Source organism: Emydura macquarii, unplaced genomic scaffold, assembly GCF_026122565.2.
Source record: "Emydura macquarii macquarii isolate MOO-44397 ecotype Brisbane River unplaced genomic scaffold, CSIRO-AGI_Emac_v2 contig_2768, whole genome shotgun sequence".
Classification (NCBI taxonomy): domain Eukaryota; kingdom Metazoa; phylum Chordata; order Testudines; family Chelidae; genus Emydura; species Emydura macquarii.
Window position 1 is genome coordinate 35,439,966 of NW_027132905.1, and position 21,550 is coordinate 35,461,515.

At 45.4% G+C, this 21,550-nt stretch overlaps 1 protein-coding gene across 1 annotated transcript; it reads right to left on the minus strand.

The window, feature by feature from the left end:
* Positions 1-9,565: 9,565 nt before the first annotated feature.
* Positions 9,566-21,550, minus strand: VAMP3 (vesicle associated membrane protein 3). Its single transcript, XM_067567035.1, has 5 exons — positions 21,351-21,550; positions 15,263-15,344; positions 14,194-14,352; positions 13,349-13,400; positions 9,566-11,450 (listed from the first exon to the last, which is right to left on the minus strand). Coding segments are annotated over exons 1-5 (315 nt in total). The 5' UTR covers positions 21,353-21,550; the 3' UTR covers positions 9,566-11,430.

Genomic DNA, 21,550 nt, shown 5'->3' on the forward strand with positions numbered 1-21,550 from the left:
CTGGAGCGATTAGTATCACATCTGCTCTGTCCCCTTTATTTTCAGAAGGACCCTGAGCAGGAGCAGAGTGGGCAGGAATGCACGTACATGAGGCTCCCCATCCAGCCCATGAGGAGCGCGTCAGAAATCGACCTGGACTCTCAACCCCAGAGAGAGCAGAAGCTTGGCCATTTCCTGTTCCAGGCTGATGTGAACAGGTCCACTTGGGGAGCACCCCACTTCTGGAAGATCCTAGATGCCACCTCTGGGTGTAACGACCAATCGTGATGGGGTAAGAATGACCTGCTGAGGTGATCTGCCTCATCGTTCCTCACTCCCGGAAGGTGAGAGACTATCACGTGAAAATCGTGTTTCACCGCAAAGTCTCACAGACAGATAGCTTCCCCACAAAGGGCTGAGGAACGGGCTTCCCCTTGCCTGTTGATGTAGTACATGGCCGCTGTGTTGTCTGTCAGCACCTGTACCACCCTGCTCGCAATGAAGCAGAGGAACACTGTGTATGCCAGGCGAATGGCCCACTGTTCTTTCACATTGATGTGCAGGCACCTCTCTTCCCTCAACCAGACCCCATGTGCCGAGGTCGGCACTGATATAGGCACCCTACTCTATAGCCGAGGCATCCGATACCAGGGTAACCGAGGGAACTAGCTCCTCGACTGGAAAGCCCCTTAACACTGCCCAAGGGGTCCTCCACCAGTCTAGGAAGGCCAAGACGAATGGGGGAACTGTGACCACCCAATCCAGAAGGTGCCTGCTTGGAATGTACACCAAGGCCAGCCATGCTTGAAGTGGTCTGAGCTTCAGGCGAGCCAGTCTCACCATTTAGGTGCAGGCTGCCATGTGTCCTAACAGCTGTAGGAGTTGTCTGGCTGTTGTTGTAGGGCATTGGTGCAGGCAGGCAATAATGGAGGACATTGCCTCAAAGCGCAGGTGGGGCAGGAAGACTCTGGCCTGGGAGGTGTCCAGGATCACACTGATTAATTCTATGCGCTGCACAGGCATTAATGTGGACTTTTGCTTGTTTATCAGCAGGCCCAGCCAGCAGCAAGTGGCCCATGTCAGGCTCACACTGTTCTGGACTTGGGACCTGGACCTGCTTCTAATTAGCCAATCATCCAGATAGGGGAAAATTTGTACCCCCTTCCGCCTCAGGTGCCCAGCCGCCACCACCATGCATTTGGTAAACACCCTTGGGGCCAAAGACAGGCAAAAGGGCAAAGCTGTAAATTGGCAGTAGGAGCCTGCCACCATAAAGCGAAGGAAGCACCTGTGGCTGGGGAGAATAGATATATGAAAATATGCGTCCTTGAGATCGAGGGCAGTATACCAGTCTCCTGGATCCAGGGAATGGATTATGGAAGCTAGAGAGACCATGCAAAACATGAGTCTTTTGAGATATTTGTTGAGCTGACACAAGTCTAACGTGCTGTAGACCCCCTTTCACTTTGGGAATGAGGAAGTACCTCGAGTAGAACCCTCTTCCCACCATGCCCTGAGGGACCTTTTCCACTACTCGCAGGCTGAGGAGGGATTCCATCTCTTGAATGAGCAGTTGCTCATGAAAGGGGTCCCTGAAGAGGGATGGAGGGGAGGGCTGTTGGGAGGGGAAGAAAAACTGGAGGGCATAGCCCAGTGAAACTGTGCCAAGGACCCAGTGGTCTGAAGTAATTTTGGCCCACTTGGATCGGAAGGGAGCTAGGCGGTTTAAAAAGGGGTGGGAGGGATCCAGGAAACAGGCTGGGGCACTGTTCTTGGGCACACCACCAAAAAGGCCTCATTTGATTGACAAACCTCCTAGATGACCTTTGCTGAGGGGCTGAAATGGAACTTGGGAGCGGGTGGCATCTCCTAGACCCCCTATTTCTATCCTGTTGTCTATAGTTCGTGAATGGCTGAGGTTGATACCTCTGCTGCTGCTGACTCTGGGAACGTGACTGATGCCTAGAGGACTGCGGCAGTGTGGCCCGAGTCCTTCAGATCATTCAACTTTACATCCTTTTGGTCTGAGACCAAGGCTGACCCATCAAAGGGAAGGTTCTGGATGGACTGCTGTACCTCTTGGGACAGCCCAGAGGATTGGAGCCATAAGCATCTGCGCATGCAGATGGTGGAGGCTATGGCTCTGCCCACCGAGTCAGCCGCATCCGAGGATACCTGGAGTGCTGCTCTAGCCACCGTGGTACCCTCTTTCACAATGGCATTAAAATCCAGCACCTGGTCCGAGGGTAAAGCATCAGCGAAGCTTCTCAGTGAATCCAAAGGTTAAAATTATAGCTTCCCAGGAGAGTCTGCTGATTAGTAATCCTAAACTGTAGGCTTGCCATGGAATAAATCTTTCTCCCAAACAAGTCCAGCTTTTTATTGTCCTTATTTTTTTGGAATAGACCCTGGCTACCCCTGCCTATCCCTTTGGTTGGCAGCGTCCACCACCAGGGTCCCAGGGGAGGGGCGGCTGAACTGGAGTTCAAACCTCTTGGCTGGGATGTAATATTTCTTCTTGGACCCTTTAGATGTCAGGTCTATGAAAGAGGGAGTTTGCAACAAGATCTTTACTATCTTGAGCACCCCTTCATGGACAGGGAGGGCTACCTGAGCTGGGGCAACCGCTGCTAGGACATTAAAGAGGCTGTCCAACGCCTCTTTTAGCTCCTCCACCTCCAGCCCTAAGTTGAGCAGCTCCTGGTGTGCTCTGAAATCATCCGGTGGCGTGGAGTGACCCTGGAAGACTGCTTCATCCGGTAAGGAGAAGGAAGATTGGAGGGGCACAGTGGGAGGCGATACCCCTTCCTGCCAATGAGCAATCCCCACAGAAATCCCTTTCTGTAGGTCCGAATCGTCGACCGAGGGTGAGTGGTGGCCCCTCCCCGGTACCGGTGGCACTGACTGCACACCTGAGGACTTGATGGACTGTGGTCCTGGACCCACCAGGAAACCCCAGGGGCTCCAATACGGCCATTGGGGTGGCCATTGCCCTTGAGGCCATCCGGAGGCTACCTGCGCCGGGGGCTTTGGCACCTTTTAAAGACGATGACTCACCCTGTGACTACCCCCTTGGGAGGACACCGAGGCACCAACAGACGACCATGGTGGGGCAGTCTCAGAGGCTCCCACTGTGCAGCACCAAGCCCGGGGAGAGCGGTGCCCCGATCCTCGGGTGCTCCATCGTTCCGTAGAGCGTCCTCTTGACGACGCCAACCTCGACACCGCCGAGGTCTGATGCTGATGCTGCAAGTGGTTCCGGTGCACAGAACCGTGCTCCGAGGAGCCGGATGTTCTGGAGCGTTGTCTTGGTACCGAGGACTTGCGGCGCCGCTTGCCTCTCGATGTCGAGTTGGACTTCTGCAACCAGGTTTGGTGCCACTTCTGTGTGCGCGAACTCTTTGGTGCCGGAGAGTGGGAACGGTGGGTTCTGTCTGGGGAGTGGTGCCCTGCAGGTGACCATGACCGGTGCCGCCTCCTGGGGAGGACCTCTTCCAGTGCTGGGGATTGAAACTGGCGTCAGGAGGGCAACTCCGTTTCCCGCCTCAACGTAGGTCGGCCTGATGACCACGACCTGGAACGAGTTGTAGGGAAACGGCGTTGCTCCACTCTAGGCGACCGGCCAGCCAGAGATCTTCCTCTCCGCACCGGGGATCTCCTGAGCCATTCAGGGGGTCCCACTGCGGGTTTTCCCTGTGACACTGGCCCCTTCTCCCTCAGTGGAGATCGGGGCGAAGGTGATGTAGGCAAGGCTAACAAGGCTCTTGCTGCCTGAAAGGCCTCCGGTTTCTAAGGCGCAGGCAGGTGCAGAGGGGCTCCTCCCCTTCCAGGAGTTGGGAGTGGCTTCCTGATTGGAGACGCTGGCTCCAGCGAGCGGGTCTCCGTGGTCCGGCCCCGGTGCAGTTCAATGCTCGACCCCACCAGCTTGGATGGTGCGGGGGAAGTGAACGCATTCTGAGTGCTGCTTCCACTTCTTCTTCGGCACCGGAGATGAGGTGCGGTGCCGAGTTGGGGCTGGTGCTGACGGTGTACTCTGTGCCCAAACAATTTATTAGGAATCATGTAATAGCAATCCACACTATATTCAAGATGACTAGAAGCATCACAACTTGCAATTCAGGCAAGCTCCATCAATCTGTCAGAGAGGGGGACAGAGAATTTCAGGTACTGTAGGTGCAACAGGTCCCTGCTTTTACTCCATAGACCTCTGCTGCAGTAGAAGCACCCAGCTCTTAAATAACAGAGATCAGTTAGTTCATTATCCGGACAAGAACTACCTGCTGGATCTGCTCTGTCTCCTGAAACTTCTGCTTGAGCTGTCCTTGGATTTTTGGCTGTGGAAATTAATCTCATTAGACTCTGGTCTATTAAACTAATTTCCACTGGAGTTGGTTCCAGTACATATGTTGCAATGTATTTGCATATTTTTATGGTGTTCACTCTCCTGCTTTCCTGAACCAGAAGAGTTAAGTCTCTCTCCTTGCTGGTTTCCAGTCTCAGAAGTAGTGGCTGGTGACCAATTCTCATTCTGGTCTGAGCAATCACCTTAGAATGCGTTCACATTCATAACTGATCAGTGAAGTGTTACAATACGGGAGCTTTCAATATTATGATCTGGCACACTGACGAGTTCAGGTTCTTTTCTCTCCAGGTCGGGAAAAGGATCACTTGACTCTACTTGAGGAATTAAACCTTGTCACTTCACCTTAAAAAAAAAAAAGTAAATAACCTGAAAGGGTATAGTTTAAAAAGCAACTGCATCCTTCCTTGTTGAAGAGATACCTTGTTCTCTCCTTTAGATTGCATTCATTTTTATTCAGTTCTCTTTACTTTGGCTTCATTCTTCTCTAACTCTAATCCCCTTCATCTTCCATTCAGCTTTAACCCTGTAAAAGGAAGCACAAAAACAGGTGTCAAACAAATAATACTGGAAGCTGCAATGAGAATAAAGGCAAATATGGGAGCACAACTTACTAGAGGATTAGTTTAGAATAGCAGCTTCACAGTTTAAAAGTTAGACGGACATTATGTGCTTCTATTTTTTTTACAAAAAAGATCCATCAGAAGTTCTTGTTAGTCACTTAATTTTTTTGTGTCTCAGTGTCTGTAACTAAACAGCATGATAACGTGCACAGTACAGGACTACAGTGAAACAGCCACTTTGAGAGGTCTTTAAGATAAGTCATGGCACTCTTTGCCGTTTTCAAGGAGTTGCACTCAATGTATAATAGATCCTGGACCAGGGATTTCCCAGTACCAAGTGAAAAAACCCACAAAAGATTTTAAGAAACTACGAAGATTAGATTGAATTTGTGCAAACTGCACATTTCTACATAACTAAACTGAACCACACAGCTGACTGTTTTTCCACTACTGTTATTTAATATTTACATTAGGGTACCGCAGAGACCTTCCTGGAGTAGGTCTGTACAAACACAAGAGATGACGCAGCTCTGCTCTAAAGAATTGCAGATTCAACAAAACAGGCTTCACCTCAATAGCTGACAGGCTTTTTAGTTTGACCAAAAACAAACAACTCACCACCTTGTAAATTTTCAATTAAAAAATACAGCTGCATATAGAGGCATCTCTGGGACAGAAAAAACTACTCCTCAAGAAATACATCAAAAAGTTACTATTTCAAGCAGACCAGACAACTGAAAGAGAAATAGAACAAAGAATATAGCAGATAACCTGCAATTACTATGATAGTGAGTGAGCAAATGTGTTTCAAGAACCCATAATGACTTGGAAACACAGTATCCTGCTTAGAACATACACTACCAATGAAGGCATTTCACAATGCTGTCAGCCAATCTGAAGAGGCTTGAGGCTAGAAGGGGATACTGCTTTGTCACAGACTGGCAGTGATCACGTGATTGCCTGCGATTAATCTGGTTGAACCAGAACAGTAATAAGCCTGTGGGCCATTAAAAAATATCTGGAATAAAGCTGCATGGACACTCAGCACTATGAACTTCCCCCTGTCTATGTGTACTGTTGTTGTCACTCTCTCTCTTCTGCACTATGGTTTCCAGACATCTTTTCTAGTCTTTTTACTCCTGGTTACATAACATCACTTAAAAAAATGCCTCATTAACATGCAACCTGAAATTCTCCTCCCTGACTCACCTCTCACCAGCCAAAACCAAACACTGCACAAAGGTAGGAATACGAATATACACTTTCATACTACAACAGTTTTATTATGCTCCATATAATCTGGTATCAGTCTTTGACAAGTAGCCAACGTCAGATGCTTCAGGCATGTAAAACCTCCTATGTAAGACCTAGACAATGGCACAATGGCAGAGTACAAAGAAGGTTTGGAAATGTACTAAACTCTGGTATCAGCCTCTGGCTAGCCAATGATGGAAAGGGAATTATTAGCAAGTTATAAAGTCAAAGCGCTAGTAAGGAGCCCTTTCTAGAGTCTCCAAACTGTTGGGAAGAGGAGGGTGCTGGGATTCTTACTAATGAGGTGTCCCGGGTCATGCCAGGGAATCCATCTTTTATATCAGTCTCTGGTTAGTAAGTGTGAAATCTAAAGTACCTTCCAGTCCCCTTCTGGCAGTTGAAAAAGACAATCTCCTTCCTTCTCAAGAACTAACCACCCACTCTGAACATCCCTGCCCGAGAGCTGGTTCTATAGTACTATGTCCCTCCTGTCTGTGATCCATAGGCCACTTTGTCTTAAAGTGCCTCTCACCCCATGCCCACTAGTAGTCAATCACTAGCAGTGAATAGGCATTTGCCAGTGACTTCAATGGGGTCAAGTCAGTCACCCACTGACTTCCAAATATTGACATGAAGCAATATCTTGCTGATGACAGGTGATCACTAGAGATTTTGAATCATAAGAATTGAGGAAAGCTATCCACGTCCGTCCCCAGCCAACTCTAGCTTTGTGATTTTCACAGGTTTCCATAAAACATACAGTATACCAGTTCATGGCAAATACAGCCCAAAGGCTGAGATGTCTGCCACCTTCACCATGTTTACATTTACACTTGCTGTTCTGTACAAAGCATTTTTAAAAGTATGTTTATAATATAAACTAAGAGAGAAACTGCTTCAGGGACAAGAAATCCAAAGCCACACCCATACTTGCAAAAAGTACTTGCCTAATATGAGTTGTCCCTTAACTAGTTGTTTGCAATACTGAGTTTGACTGGTTAAAATACTGTAGGGTCAATCTTCCCTCACAAGTGTCCTGGCTTCTGAAGGCTCATCCCAACTCTATCAGTTTCAACTTCAATCATTTTGGTTGTGTGAATTCCCTTTCTTTGTTTTAATCACTTATAATTCATTAGTCAATAGATTTTAATATAGTTTTTTTATGTAACAGGTATAAGTATTTCCAGCAACTAGATTTAGAAGTAAAAGTTATGAGTAGCAAGGGAGAAGTTGCACATCATTCTGCAACTTTATGGAGTGCATCCTTATCATCCGGCACCATAGCTATTTCTAGTTCATTGTCAAAATGATAAAAGCTACTTTAACCCACACTTTACATAAGAACATAAGAATGACCACAGTGGTTCAATCCAATGGTCCATCTAGATCAGTATCTTGTCTTCCTACCGTGGCCAGTGTCAGATGCTTCAGAGGGAATGAACAGAACAGCGCAATTTATTGAGTGATCAATCTCCTGGCATTCAGTCCCAGCTCCTGGCAGGTGCAGTAGGGCCACCTCCCCTCAACACCATCAGGAACAGACAACCACCTCAGGGGAGAATATCTAAAAATGCTTACATCCCACATCCCCCCAAATCTCTCTACTCCTCTCAAGGCAGGTTAACGTTCCCCCTCATTTAAAAAAAAAAAAAAAACAACAAAACATTCCCCAAAGCCCAGGAGAGTTATATAAACCCTGCCTTGTCTTCCCCACCCCCCTTTTTCCCTGCAACCTCAGGGGTTACGTAGTCCTGACCCTGGGGTTTGGGGGGCGGAAAATGATCATAGTTCCCAACTCCTCTGCTTCCTCCTCAATCCAGAGTTATATAGCACCATACCTCTCTCCTCCCCCTCACTCTGCCACAACCAAGGGGACCATATTCCCCTCAACAATCCCTTCCCATTTCCCACCTGAAGAAGATTATATATTAGGACAGGGCAATTTTTTTTTTTTTGGCAAATAGGAAATTGGTTGAGAATTTAATTTTTCAAGGCACTGAAACTATTTTCAAATTTGGGTTGAATTCAGTAAACAGCTTTGGCCAAAAAAACCAACCACCCCCGCCCCCAAAACTCCAAATCTGAAAATAACCTGAAACTAAACCAAAAAAACCTCCACCCAAAATCCCATTCTTTTCAGGTCAAAGGAAACATTTGTTTGACTTGAAACTTACTTTTGGTTTGTTTTGGTGAGAAAAACTGAACAAAGTCTCTGTCCAAACTGAACCTAACGTTGGTCTGCTTTTTTTTGTTTGGGCCCATTATTCACGCTAGGCCGGTGTGTTACCTACTCTTTTCCTTTCAAATCACTCCTCCTCCTCCCTTTCCCTCAGCCCCAGACCGACGAACTGAAGACTTCGCCCGACCCGTCCTCCCAAACCTCTTCTCCCCTCTCAGTGCTGGGGGGTTACACAGGCCCAGTCTCACCCCTACCAAGCACCTCTCCTCCCCCCGGCTCAGTGGAGGATTATATAGCCCCACTCACCCCAACACGGGGCTGGGGGGTTATTACGGTTTCCACGCTCCCTCCCCCATAGCCCGGGCGGGAGGGGTCTAGACTCCCGCCAAGGGTTACAGCCTCCATTGCGGGGGGTGGGGGGCTGCTCTCCAGTCACAGAATCATACATTAGGTCTGGTCATCTAGCCCGACCCCCTGCTCACAGCAAGACCAACCGCACCTAGGCGCGCGGCCAGCCAGGGGCCGCCTGAAGCCTACGCAGTCCTTCCCTCAGCCCAACAGCCCTTAAACCATAACCCCCCTCCCAGACTTCGGGCCTCGCGCTTCCTCGGTCCACCGGCGCCGCCCTGGCTCCCCCTGCACTTACCAGACAGCAGCCGCCGACTCCCGTGCCCGTGCCCGTCCCCGCCTGGCCTGACCATCGCCGTCCCAGACCTCACCCCTCCACCCATTGGGTCCCGGGCCGCTCACCCCGCGCTCCCACAGGGCAGCGAGTTGGGGCGGGGTCTGGCGGATTCCCATTCGGCGGCGGGGCAGCGTGGCTGCCAGTGTGCCTCGCCCCCAAAATCCTGCGGGCCGGGCCGGGCCCGGCCAGAAAGTTCAGACCGAGTCTATGGACCAGTCCAGGGTCCCAGGTCACTCCCACCGCCGCAGACCAGCTCCGCCCGCCTTGCCCAGCGGAGAGATCAGGGGGTTGCCCCGGCCCCTATCACACAGCGCGGGGGTCACACCTCCTCCTCCGCCAGGATGCGGGGCTGGATCCTACCACCACTCAGCAACCGCCCCACGGCGGGGAGCCCTTGCCCCGCTCTGAATAAGGCGCACGGTCCCCCTCCGCCCCCAGCGCCGCCTGTCCCCATCCCACCTTCCCTCGACGGCAGCGCCTGACACAGGAGGGAAGGCTACGTGTCTGGTACCAGCCTCCCCCAGCAGTGAAGAGGAACAGACGCAGAAGTTTCAAAAGCCACTTTATTAAATGTTACAAGGGCCTCTTTCTCATCATAGCTGTACAGGGACACACATGCCCTTGTAGTGACACACCTAGGAAACAGCTGACCATCGAGGAATTAGTAAATGGAGGTGCTATTTCTTAAAAAGCTGCAGCATACACTTATACCAATAGTAAAAATTTTCTAACGTGTCAGTAAATAAGAGTTTAGTGTGTACATTGAGCTTGGTTACTGGTCCATGGTGTATTGTTACAGTACTGTTATTTTCCCACTAGACATTGTACATTTAAAGAAGGCATTGCAGTATGGAAGGTAGAGCAGAAGTTATAGCAGGGACAGCCATCCTTACATTTCTCTCCCTCTTCATCCTCACAGAAAGAAGCAACTTTTTCAATAGCAGTTAATTGTAACCAACAGAGTAACTTTACAAAACACTCAATGGCAAAAAACATTCTAAAGCCTCTTGTACTTTAGGGTAAAGAGTTCAGTATTTCTTCCTAGGTGCTTATATAAATCAACCATTGGACTTAGCCACCTTCTGAGCAATCTACTGCCCCTTTCTGGTGTCCAACAAGAGAGTTTGGCTACATTTTGTTTGGTAACGCACCCGCCACAAAACACCCTGCCTTCTAGAAGTTGGCTGTAATGGTTAGGTTCAATTTTATAGTGTAGCTACTTGCAAATATTAAAGTAAGAGAAAAGAAAAAAAAAAAAAAAAAACCCCAAGGAGAAGTAGAAACAACTAGGAAGAAATTAGGAACACAGAAGTTTAAAGGGTACACACAGTGGTGACTCCTTAATGGGTGGAGCACCACCTTGTTTCTTTCCCTCCTCATGGAGAGTTGTGGGATACCAGTTTAGTCACCCATACTGAAAAAGTTTGGTGATAAGAGGGAAGAGGCAGCAGCATTTGTTACCATAGGGAAACACTCACTCTACAGACTAGTTTAGATGGAAGACAGCCTGTGAAGTAATGCAAAGAGATTACATATAAAAATATAAAAATTTAACTACATTTGGCACTGATTCTACAATGGAACCATCTTGCTGGCTAAGCCTTCACTAAACTTTACTTTTTGACAAAAGACAAAGAACCCCAAAACAAAACCAACTTTGTTAAGTGTCTACATTACAAAAAACATTTTAAAAGGTGTCCTTTCACATTAAACTGACACACCAAAAAGATTATGAAGAGGATGTAAACATCTTATGCGGTTAAGAGACATGTTTAATCACAAATACCACAATGCAGCACTAACCATTCAGTGCTCAATCATCAGAACCTCAATATTAGAATTTAACTGCATATTCATAAAACAGCAGTGAACAACAAGTAGTGTTTACAAGGATGTCAGGCTCTTCCACAACTAGTCAGAAGGCATTAATGGAGTAAGGCAAGGCAGGCAAAGTCTGTTCAAATGGCAAAACGGTTAAGAGTTTCTTCCAAGAAGGCACAAATTCAAGATTTGGTTCCCACCCCTTAGTGTGCATCAGAAGAGACACTTAAACTGGGGCAGGGAGGAGACAGCAAAGAGGGCAGATACCCTTGCATATTCTTCAAATTAATGCTGTAGTCACTGGCAAACAATACATTGCTTCTAGATTCTGAAACACGAACTTATGAAATCCTCTACACGAGCTCATACTCAAGATTACTAAGGCACTGTGCAAGTTGTGGGCTGTGCTTATTAGCTGTTTAAAATTAGGAGTGTCTCTCTTAAATAAAGGCACATTTCCTATAAATCAGAGAAAGTTAACACAACTAATCAAAATAATTTTGCTTTATACATCAGTAGGTGAGCTTGAGAATACAGCACATTTGAAGGAGGGAGATGGCTTCTGCTGGTTTGCATTTCTTCTTGTGACTCATGAAGACACACTCCAGACTATAAATAGAAAAGTAAGGATTGGAAAAAGTGACAGTCCTCTTCTCCCCCACCCTCCGTTGTCAAAGAGGCATAAAACAATCCTGCAACTTAAAAAAACTTGACTTACTGAATACTCAAAAGTATTCAACAAAAGGAAATTCTAAATAATTTCCAGTGTTTCGTTTTCCTACAGTTTCATTCTTGCATAGGATTTACTTTTAGAATTCATGTACTGTGTATTTCTCACCTATGGTCACAATTCTGTTTGTGGCATCACCATTAGTTGCTGTAGACTGGGTTACAAACAGACCCAAGGATGAGAAATGAATATGCTGTCAGAGCTCAAGAGTGAATGAATCCCACTGGAAAGCTTTTTAACAGCTACATCACCAATTCAAACAGCTGAACACAAAGCAGCGTAAGTAGTTCTGAGCTCACTGGCTCCATTGGCCAGAGTAGGAGTCCATAGTCTTCCTTGCGAGCAACAGAAAGATCTCCATTTGCATTTGTATTTATAGGTTTGTTACCAGTTATAACAACATGCTTGTTGATATTATATACATAAGGGTGCATCTGGCAAGATTCAGAAGTTGGGATAAGTGAAATCTGGATATCAGGCAAGAGGGCATGAATTTCTTTCCTCTTAAAACTTCAACTGGTATACACTTAGGTTTAAACCAGCTTGCTCACAGTGATGAATCCTTGGGAATTGCCAGTCCTCCTCTTTTCCCAGACTTCTGCTCCAGAAGGAAAGCTAGTGCATGAAGTCAGTGGGGTTTTCTGCACTGAAGTGAGGGTAAGCAGATCAAGGCTGTTGCCTGGACCGAATCAAAACCTTGCCTGTAAAGTATAGATCTGCAGTGGCACCAGTGCAGCTGTGACTCTGTCCTACTTCAGTGAAGACACTACTATACAGACTGGAGAGTGTCTCCCATCAGCGTAGTTAATCCACCTCTGTGAGATGTAGTAGCTGTGTCGACGGGAAAAACCCTACTGTCAACACAGCACTGCCTACACTGGGAGTTAGGTTGGTATAACTGCATTGCTCAGGGGGTGTGTATTTTTTACACCCAAGTGACGTAGTTATACACTATAAGCTTACATGGGTAGACCTGGCTTAAACTACCTTGCTAGCTAAGCACTATTGAGGACTGTAGAGGGCTCTCATATGAAACTTCCATACTTCTTTTGTTGTGTTAGTTTTGCCTGACTTCTAGGCTGGAAGACAGCAAGGGGAGACTGGTTGGCTAGGAATAACCATCTTGGAATTAAATAAAAGGAAGTGACCTAACAGGGAAGGACCAGACTGCTTTGCAAAAAAGAGAGACGTGACATAAGATTAATCCTTTAGACTCCAGGTTCAGTAATGTACAAATATTATGGAAGATAATTTGAGAAATTTGTATGTCCTCAACTCCTGTCATCTAAGGTTCTCAAAGCACTTAATGTTACTCTTCAGAAACCCCTGTGAGGTATGTGTCATTATCTCATTTTAAAGATTGGGAAACTGAGGCAAAGAAGTGGTCAAGTGACCCAGTCACACTCACAGTGAGTCATTGGTGGAGCTGGGACTGGGATTCAGGAGTCCCAGTCTCCTGCTGGGTCCCATTTCCACTCAGTGCACAAGAGTCTGAAATTCAACAGTTAAGGTTTCCACAGAAGCCATAACCTCACCACCTCACACACATTACATTCAAGTATCAATTTAGCAGATTAAGTATTATTTTGGACTACTGCATCTGTCAAGCATGCAATATGGCTAAGTTAGAGTGACTGTGTGAACCTTAACTTTTGAATATCCTGGCCAATGTACTGGCAGTCACAACCAGAGAATGTTACATTAACAACTTTTTGCATTCAATTTACATTCCTATGCCTCACCTACATGAAGAAACAGTGCTTTAGTAAACACTTACCAATGATGATTATAATGATGACAAGAACAACTGCTATCAATATTGCCCACATCTGTTAAAAAAAAGCACATAATTTATTACAAACAATTCATCACCCCCAGAATAGGACCATTAGGGTATATAACTGAAGAAGCAATACCAATATAGCCCTGCAACGTATGCTACTCTTCAGATGACAAGATAGGAACTGAAAACATGCTCTACAGCAGTCTTGATCCAAATATTGGCCAAATTTGGCTTTGCACATGTAAAGTTTTGTTTTGGTTGTTCAGTTTCATGCACAGCCCGTCTGAGGGTGTGTGCGCGCACACACACGTGCACACATTACTTAGATATTTTTAAAGAGGGCAAAAGCTTCTTCTCTAGACGCAACTACTGCTCCCCGGTTTTACAACTGATGTTTTCCACTCTGTCTTAGCTGCTCAGCAGATAAAGAGTATGCTCCAAGCCCTTCCTGTAATTAGCAGACATGATTGTAAGAGACTAAAGGTTCTGTGGGTTGTCATTCAACCCACATGAATGAATTTCTTCCTCCTAGGTCTCCAGACCTTAAACTAGTACAAAGATTTATCCTTGGTCACATTTCTGTCTTGAAGAATGGTTTTGTGTAAAGGAATGCAGCCAGGCCACCCAACTTTTGGCCAGTTCATCTAGTTCACTAAGCCAGATGCTCAGTAAAGATCAGATGCTGTAATCTTAGGTACTATTCACCATGAGTAAGGGCTGCATAAATTGGCCATGTTTTCATGATTAAAGTCACATGTATTTTTGCCCTTCTGTGTAGTGTACAGCTACTTACAGTTCTTAATAAGGTAATTTATATGGGAAATACTTGTCATAGTCACCTTACAGTTCTTCCACCAATACTTTCTTTTCAGCTTGGCAGCACTGGTCTCAAACTGGGAGGCTCCCGCTTGCAATGCATCAGCACGGTCATCCAACTCTGAGAGCTTCTGATCTCGTTCCAACACCTTGTCCACATTCACCCTCATGATGTCAACCACCTACAGTGATTTAAGATTCACAGTAAGTTATTCATATCTTAGATGTTCTCACTCTTGAGCAACTGAAGCATTCAGCAGATCCTAACAAACAGCCTTCCAGAACATTAACATCATTCAAGTGTTTGTTTTTAAAAAAAGGCAATATCTTCTGCTTTATTTATTAAGACTAGCTAATATCAAACTTATTTTTACTAACATAAGAACCTATTTGTGGAACTAAGTAATTGAGTTGGAGATTGCCAATGCCTACTTTGGGGTTTCAATATCAGAAACTTTGTTCATTCACTTACTGCTACTGAAACCTAAGTGTACCACTAATAATCTAGCATATTAGAGAAGGGTCATCACTGTATAATAAAAACTCTGTTATGGATGCCTCAACTGGCATTTGAGCAATACAATATTTCTTTTGACACACAAAGCACCTATGACTTCTGAAAAGGAAAAATTATGTGCTACTCTATTCAGCCAGAAAGAAATGAGACTCTGACCCAAGGATGGCTTTTGGCTCACACAGGAAGTTTTGCCATAGTTTTGATACACAACTAGAAACCCAAAGGCAATTGTGGATTTCCAGAAGGCAAAGCTCATTCTCTGTCAGAAACCAAGCTGTCTGAGTCTCATACAGCAGTTAGCGTGCAGCTAACACATTGGCTCACAAGATATGCATCTTTCCAGGAGCAGGTTAACAACTGGAAAGTATCACATGTTTCCTGCAATGAGTATCAAGATGATACTTCAGACTGCAAAAGGGACAAACAAAAAATGGTGAAGACATGCTAGCTTTTTGTTCATACACTGAAGCAGACATATTTAAAACTTTGCCCACATAACATTTCCATATGCCTCCCTCTGTCAGGTTTCCCAAGGTCAAAGGAATGGTAGGGCTGCTGTATACAAAGCACCATACCTCATCTACTTGGTGTTGTGTTTGCTGAAGGCGACGATTACTGCCAGAGGCATTACTTAAGCTTCCAGGACCACTTGTTGACCTGCAGTGTAGAGACAGTTGTAATTAACAATATTATATTTATACAACACCTAGAAGTACGCTAGGTGATTTGCAGAGAAAGGGTATACAAACCAATGAAAATAAATGTAGACACCAAGTCATAACAAAGAAAGGAGGGATACGCCCCCTGCCTCCAACAAGCTAAAATGCAGCAGAAGAGAGAAAGTTATTTTTCTTTTGCAATGGTGGAGTGAGGCTTTATCAGAAAGCATTAGCCACAGAATTCAAGCACTGTTCCAAACTTGCCACCAATGCCACTGGACAGCAGAGAACCAGATGAGAGAGGGAAAGTAGCACTACAGCTCAGAGCAGAGTGTATAATTGCTCTTGAACATCCAGGAACATGGGTTTAAGGATTCCCCCCCTTTTGCAATAAAAAGCACATGAGCTTGTGGGCACTTTTTTCTCTTTGTTGAACGTGGGAATTCAATAGCTTCCAAAAAGAATGTAAACTCAGAAAAAGATTGTGTCAGTTACTAGAAGCATGCACCACACTACTTGTTTTCCTAAAAGTTCACCACAGAATATAGAGGCAGTGATGTTTCCCCATGGTCAGGTTTCTTTTTAATCTCCAGCAGTGTGATTTTTTTTACTTCCTTTTACCAGTTTTGTCTGTCTTTTCAGTATGACTGAAAAGCGGCAAGAGAAGCGGCAAGTCTTTTTTTAATACCTCGGTCATGTCCTCTCTAGATTAAGGAGGACCAATCTTTGCAGTCTCTCAGTGCTCCTATAATTTTTTTTTGCCCATCTCTGTTACACCTATTGTGTTCCGTTTCAGTTTATTCCAGGTCAGGCATGCCACTGATTTTTTCTATATTACTCATATATGAATGATACCATTGGTTGGCTAATACTCAATAAGTTTCATATTCTGCATGGAAGTAAGATTTGCAACTGACAGAACAGCGTGAGAGTGTAAGTAAAAAGATGGATTAGAATTCTAGGACCAAAAGAAAGAGCAATGGAGGAACAGACACATTGACACTTTGTATACACAAGATATCTACAATATATCCTGTGTTTGGCCTTTATCATTTGCTTGTTGTACCACCTTTCAATATTGATTATGAACACAACTCTAGATAGGACATTGGACAGGACACCAACTGGGACTAGGCATTCTTAAACATGGAAACTACTTATCTAGAGATGGGATGGATTCTCCATCACTTGGAGGTCCTGAAATCAAGACTGAATATCTTTCTAAGAGGTATGCTTCCAAAAGGGGAACTATACACAACTGAGGAAGCTGGTTAAATAGAAATTATAAGGAACAATCACAAGGATGAAATGTCTGCAAACAGCATGGATGTGGTTACAAGCAAAAAAGCCTCTTTTTAAAAACTAGAAGTCCTATCCTACTGAAGAAAATAGGAAGGAGCATAAATACTGGTAAGTCAAGTGGAAAAGTATTAGGCAGCAGGCCAAAAAAGAAGGTGAAGAGCAACTAGCTAAAGAAACAAAAACTAAACAATTTTGTTAAGTACATCAGAAGCAGGAAATTGGCCAGTCAGTGGGGTCACTGGACAATCGAGTTGCTAGAGGAGCACGCAAAGTAGACAAGGCTGCTGCAGAGAAGCTAAATGAATTCTTTGCATTGGTCTTCACTGCAGAGAGTGTGGGGAAGATCTCTGCACTTGAACCATTCTTTGTAGGTGATAAATCTCAGGAACTGTCCCAGATTGAGGCGTCAATAGAGGTGGTTTTGGAACAAGTTGAGAAAGTCACAAGAAACAGAGGGTATTCACCTAAGGAACTCAAATACAAAATTGCAGAACTACTAATTGTAGTATGCAACATATCACTTAACTCAGCTTCTGTACCAGATTTATATAATAACTAATGTAACAATGATTTAAAAAAAAGGCTTCATAGAAGATCCTGACAATTACAAGCCAGTAAACACAACTTTAGTTTCAACCAATGTACCTGGTAGTGTAGTAAAGAACAGAATTATCAGACATTAGATAACCACAATATTTTCGGGGAAGTCAACATGGCTTTTGTAAAGTGAAAATCATGCCTCACCAATCTATTAGAATTTTCTGACTGAGTCAACAAACAAGGAAAAGAGTGATTTAGTTGACAGTGTACTTTGACTTTCAGAAAGCCTTTGACAAGGCTCCACACCAAAATGCTCTTATCTCATGACTGCTTAGTTTGCTGAAGAGGGAAGGTCCTCTCATAGATCAGTAACTGGTTAAAAAAAATAGGAAACCAAGAGCAGGAATAAATGGTTAGTTTTCACAATAGAAAACGGTAAAGAGCAGGGTCCACCAAGGATCTGTACTGGGACTACTGCTGTTCAACATATTCATCAATGATCTGGAAAAAGGGGTGAAGAACGAGGTGGCAAAGTTTGCAGATGACACTATATAGCTCAATACAGTTGAATCCAAAGCTGACTGTGAAGAGTTACAAAGGGATCTCACTAACTTGGATAAGTGGGCAAGAAAATGGCAACTGAAATTCAAAGTTGTTAATGTAACAATGTACACTGGAAAACATAATCCTAACTATAAATACAAAATAATGTGGTCTAAATTAGCTGTTACCACTCAAGAAAGATCTTGGAGTCATCATTGACAGTTCTCTAAAAACAACTACCCAGTGTGCTGTGGCTGTCAAAAAAAAAAAAACTAACGGTATTAGTAAACATTTGGAAAGGGATAGACAATAAAATGAAAAAAACCCACACTATAATGCTACTATATAAATCCATGATATGCCCACACATTGAATACTACATGCAGTTCTGGTCACCCCATCTCAAAAAAGGATGTATTAGAATTGGAAAAGGTACTCAGAAGGGCAACAAGAATGATTAGAAGGTTTGTAACAGCTGCCATTGAGGACCAATTAAAAACACTGGGACTCTCCAACTTAGAAAAGAAATGACTAAGGGGCATATGATAGAGGTCTATAAAATCATGAATGTGTGACGTGAATAAGGAAGTGTTATTTACTCCTTCACATATCACAAGAACCAGGGATCACACAATTAAATTAACAGTCAGCAGCTTTAAAACAAGAGGAAGTACTTCTTCACACAATTCACATTCTACCTGTGGAACTCATTGACAGGGGATACCGTGAAGGCCAAAAGTATAACTGGGTTTCAAAAAGGAGTAGGTAAATTCGAGGAGGATAGGTCCATCAATGGCTATTAGCCAAGATGGTCAGGGATGCAAACCCATGCTCCAGGATCCCTAAACCTCCAACCTCTAGAAGATGGGAATGGAGGACAGGATGGATCCCTCAGTAGCATCTGGTACTGGCCACTGTCAAGAGATAGGATACTGGGTTAGATGAACTATTGATCTGATCCAGTGTGGCCATTCTTATGTTATAGCTCCAACAGAGATTATGGATTTGATGCAGTTCTTTCGGACAATGCAGGAAGTCTGACTAGATAAACATAATGGTCCCTTCTGGACCAAGATCATATTTGCTATAACATCTATTTTTGGAGAAATCTTTGAACTAAGTCCTCATTTTCTCTAAGCATTTTAAAATGCTTTAATACCTTTTTTCACTGCTCAACCTACTATTGGAGCTGTAAACACCCTCTGGTGGCCAACTTACAGAATTAATTTTCCATTGCTATTTGCATGCCACCTTTTAAAAACAGCACAAACAACCAGGTTCCTTTAAGTTGTAAAATAAAACAGTACAAAACCAAAACGAAATAAGAACACAATCTCTCAATATCTTCCCCCTCCCTTCCAACCAGTGAGGCTAAAGAACTAAAAAGCTATCCCTTTCTTCTGCTAGTATATTTTAAAAGGCTTCCTGAGTTGCTAGCGAATAACTCAGAGGAGTGCCTACATTCATTTTAAAATCACTAGTCTAAGCAGAATCACAGAGTTTACCATCCCAGCACACTATAATCTAGAAATAAAGAAGATTTTGCTTAATTTGTCAATTTAATACAAACTGGCTAGTTCGCACTCATCATTTAACAGCACAGCATCAAGCTGTCTGCAAGAGTCACACAAGATTTACAATTCACAATTTATCAATTCTGTGAACAAACAGGAGTATTAGTTTCTAGACCACTTTCACTAGTGTTAAATCTATTTTAAAACGTTTTTCTAAAGAGCATCTGTCTGATGAGGTTCAATAAGGACAAGTGCAGAGTCCTTAGGATGGAAGAATCCCATGCACAGCTACATACTGGGGACCTACGAGCTAGGCAGCAGTTCTGCAGAAAAGGATACAGTGGACAAGAAGCTGGATATGAGTCAGCAGTGTGTTCTGGTTGCCAAGAAGGCTAATAGCCAGCAGATCGAGGGAAGTGATTATTCCCCTCTATTTGGCATTGGTGAGGCCACATTTGGAATAGTGTCCAGTTTTGGGCCTCCCACTACAAAAAGGATGTGGACAAGTTGGAGAGAGTCCAGCAGAGGGCAACAAAAATGATTAGTTCCAGAGGGGTAACTGTGTTGGTCTGTATACCGCAAAAACGGGAGTCCTATAGCACCTTAAAAACTAACAAATTTCTGTGGGCATAAGCTTTCGTGGGCTACAACCCACTTCGTCAGATGCATGCAGCCCACGAAAGCTTATGCCCACAGAAATTTGTTAGTCTTTAAAGTGCTACAGGATTCTTTTAAAAAAAAAAAATGATTAGGGGGCTGGAGCACAGAACTTATGAGGAGAGGCTGAGGGAACTAAGATTGTTTAGTTTGCAAAAGAGAAGAATGAGGGGGGATTTGATAGCAGCCTTTAACTACCTGAAAGGGGGTTCCAGGGAGGATGGAGCTAGGAGTGATGGTAGATGACAGACCAAGGAGCAATGGTCTCAAGTTGCAGTGGGGGAGGTCTAGGTTGGATATTAGGAAAAACATTTTCACGAGGAGGGTGGTGAAGCACTGGAATGGGTTACCTAGGGAGGTGGTAGAATCTCCATCTTTAGAGGTTTTTAAGCTACGACTTGACAAAGCCCTGGCTGGGATGATTTAGCTGCAGTTAGTCCTGCTTTGAGCAGTGGTTGGACTAGATGACCTCCTGAGGTCCCTTCCAACTCTAATATTCTATGATTTGATAGGAAAAACAAATCCCCAAACAAATTGCCCAAAATTAAAGACTTAATGCCATTCATGTTACTCTTTTCTACTATGTAAAGGCAGCCTTACAGAAGTCACATCTGTGAGCCTTAAGAAGCATGCAGCAGTAAAGCATGAGTTTTCTGTGACTTAGCAAACTCCATGTGACTCAATCACTGCCCTAAAAACACAGCGGTAAATTAAATTAATGCTGTATGTAATCCTTCCTACTTGAGCTAGAAGATACAACACAACAGATGAATTAGAGCAGCTGCCACATTAGGAAGCAGAGACTAGCTGTGGCAGGACTATGACACACTGGCTAGTGCAGTATCTATTCCCCAGCTGCACCCTCACGTTCCCACAGCACGTCCAATCCACCTAGCGTATTTAATAGCCATACCTTATGCCAGCAACGGCGTGGTATCCACATTGGCTGAAGTTCTCAGCCGCTCTGCAGGGAGATAACCCGGGGCCAGATCGGGACCACAGGCATGGCCCTGCCTACCCCTGCAGCGTCGAGCCCGAGACGTGGACCGTTATGCACGGGCACACCAGCAGCAGTGCAACAGGCAAGGCAGTGGGTGAGCCATGCCGGGAGCCGGCGACACCCATGTCCCACAGGCTCATGTCCTTGCAGCGCGCCTCAGGGCCACGCCCCGGTCTGGCCTGGCCGTCACGGGGACAGCGGCCTTCTCCCGCTTCTGGCGCTCCCGGTGCCGTGCCCCTCTCGTTCGGCTCCCGGCCCCGCTCCACAGCAGGGCGGGCCCGACGGCACCAGGCAGCCCTCCGCACGGGAAGGGAGGCACCGACAGCCCCGCCGGCTTCCAGCCCCAGGCCACGCCGCCCGCCAGCCTCCCGCAGGCCCAGCGGCCCTAGCCCCCTGGCCCCACAGTAGCGCGTGCTGAGAAGCCCCACGACCCCGGCCCCACACTCACATGCTGGCGGCGGGGGCGCGAGACTCCTAGGGCGAACAGTCTGGAGGGGCACTAGCAGCGAACAACACAGCGCGAGCCACCACTCAACCGGAAACCGCCGCGGTTCGCAGCAGCAGCAGGGTCGATGTGACGGCCCAGAGGCGGGGCGAAGGGTGGGGATTGGACGGGCCTGCCCGCCCTGGCCCCGCCCACAACGCCTA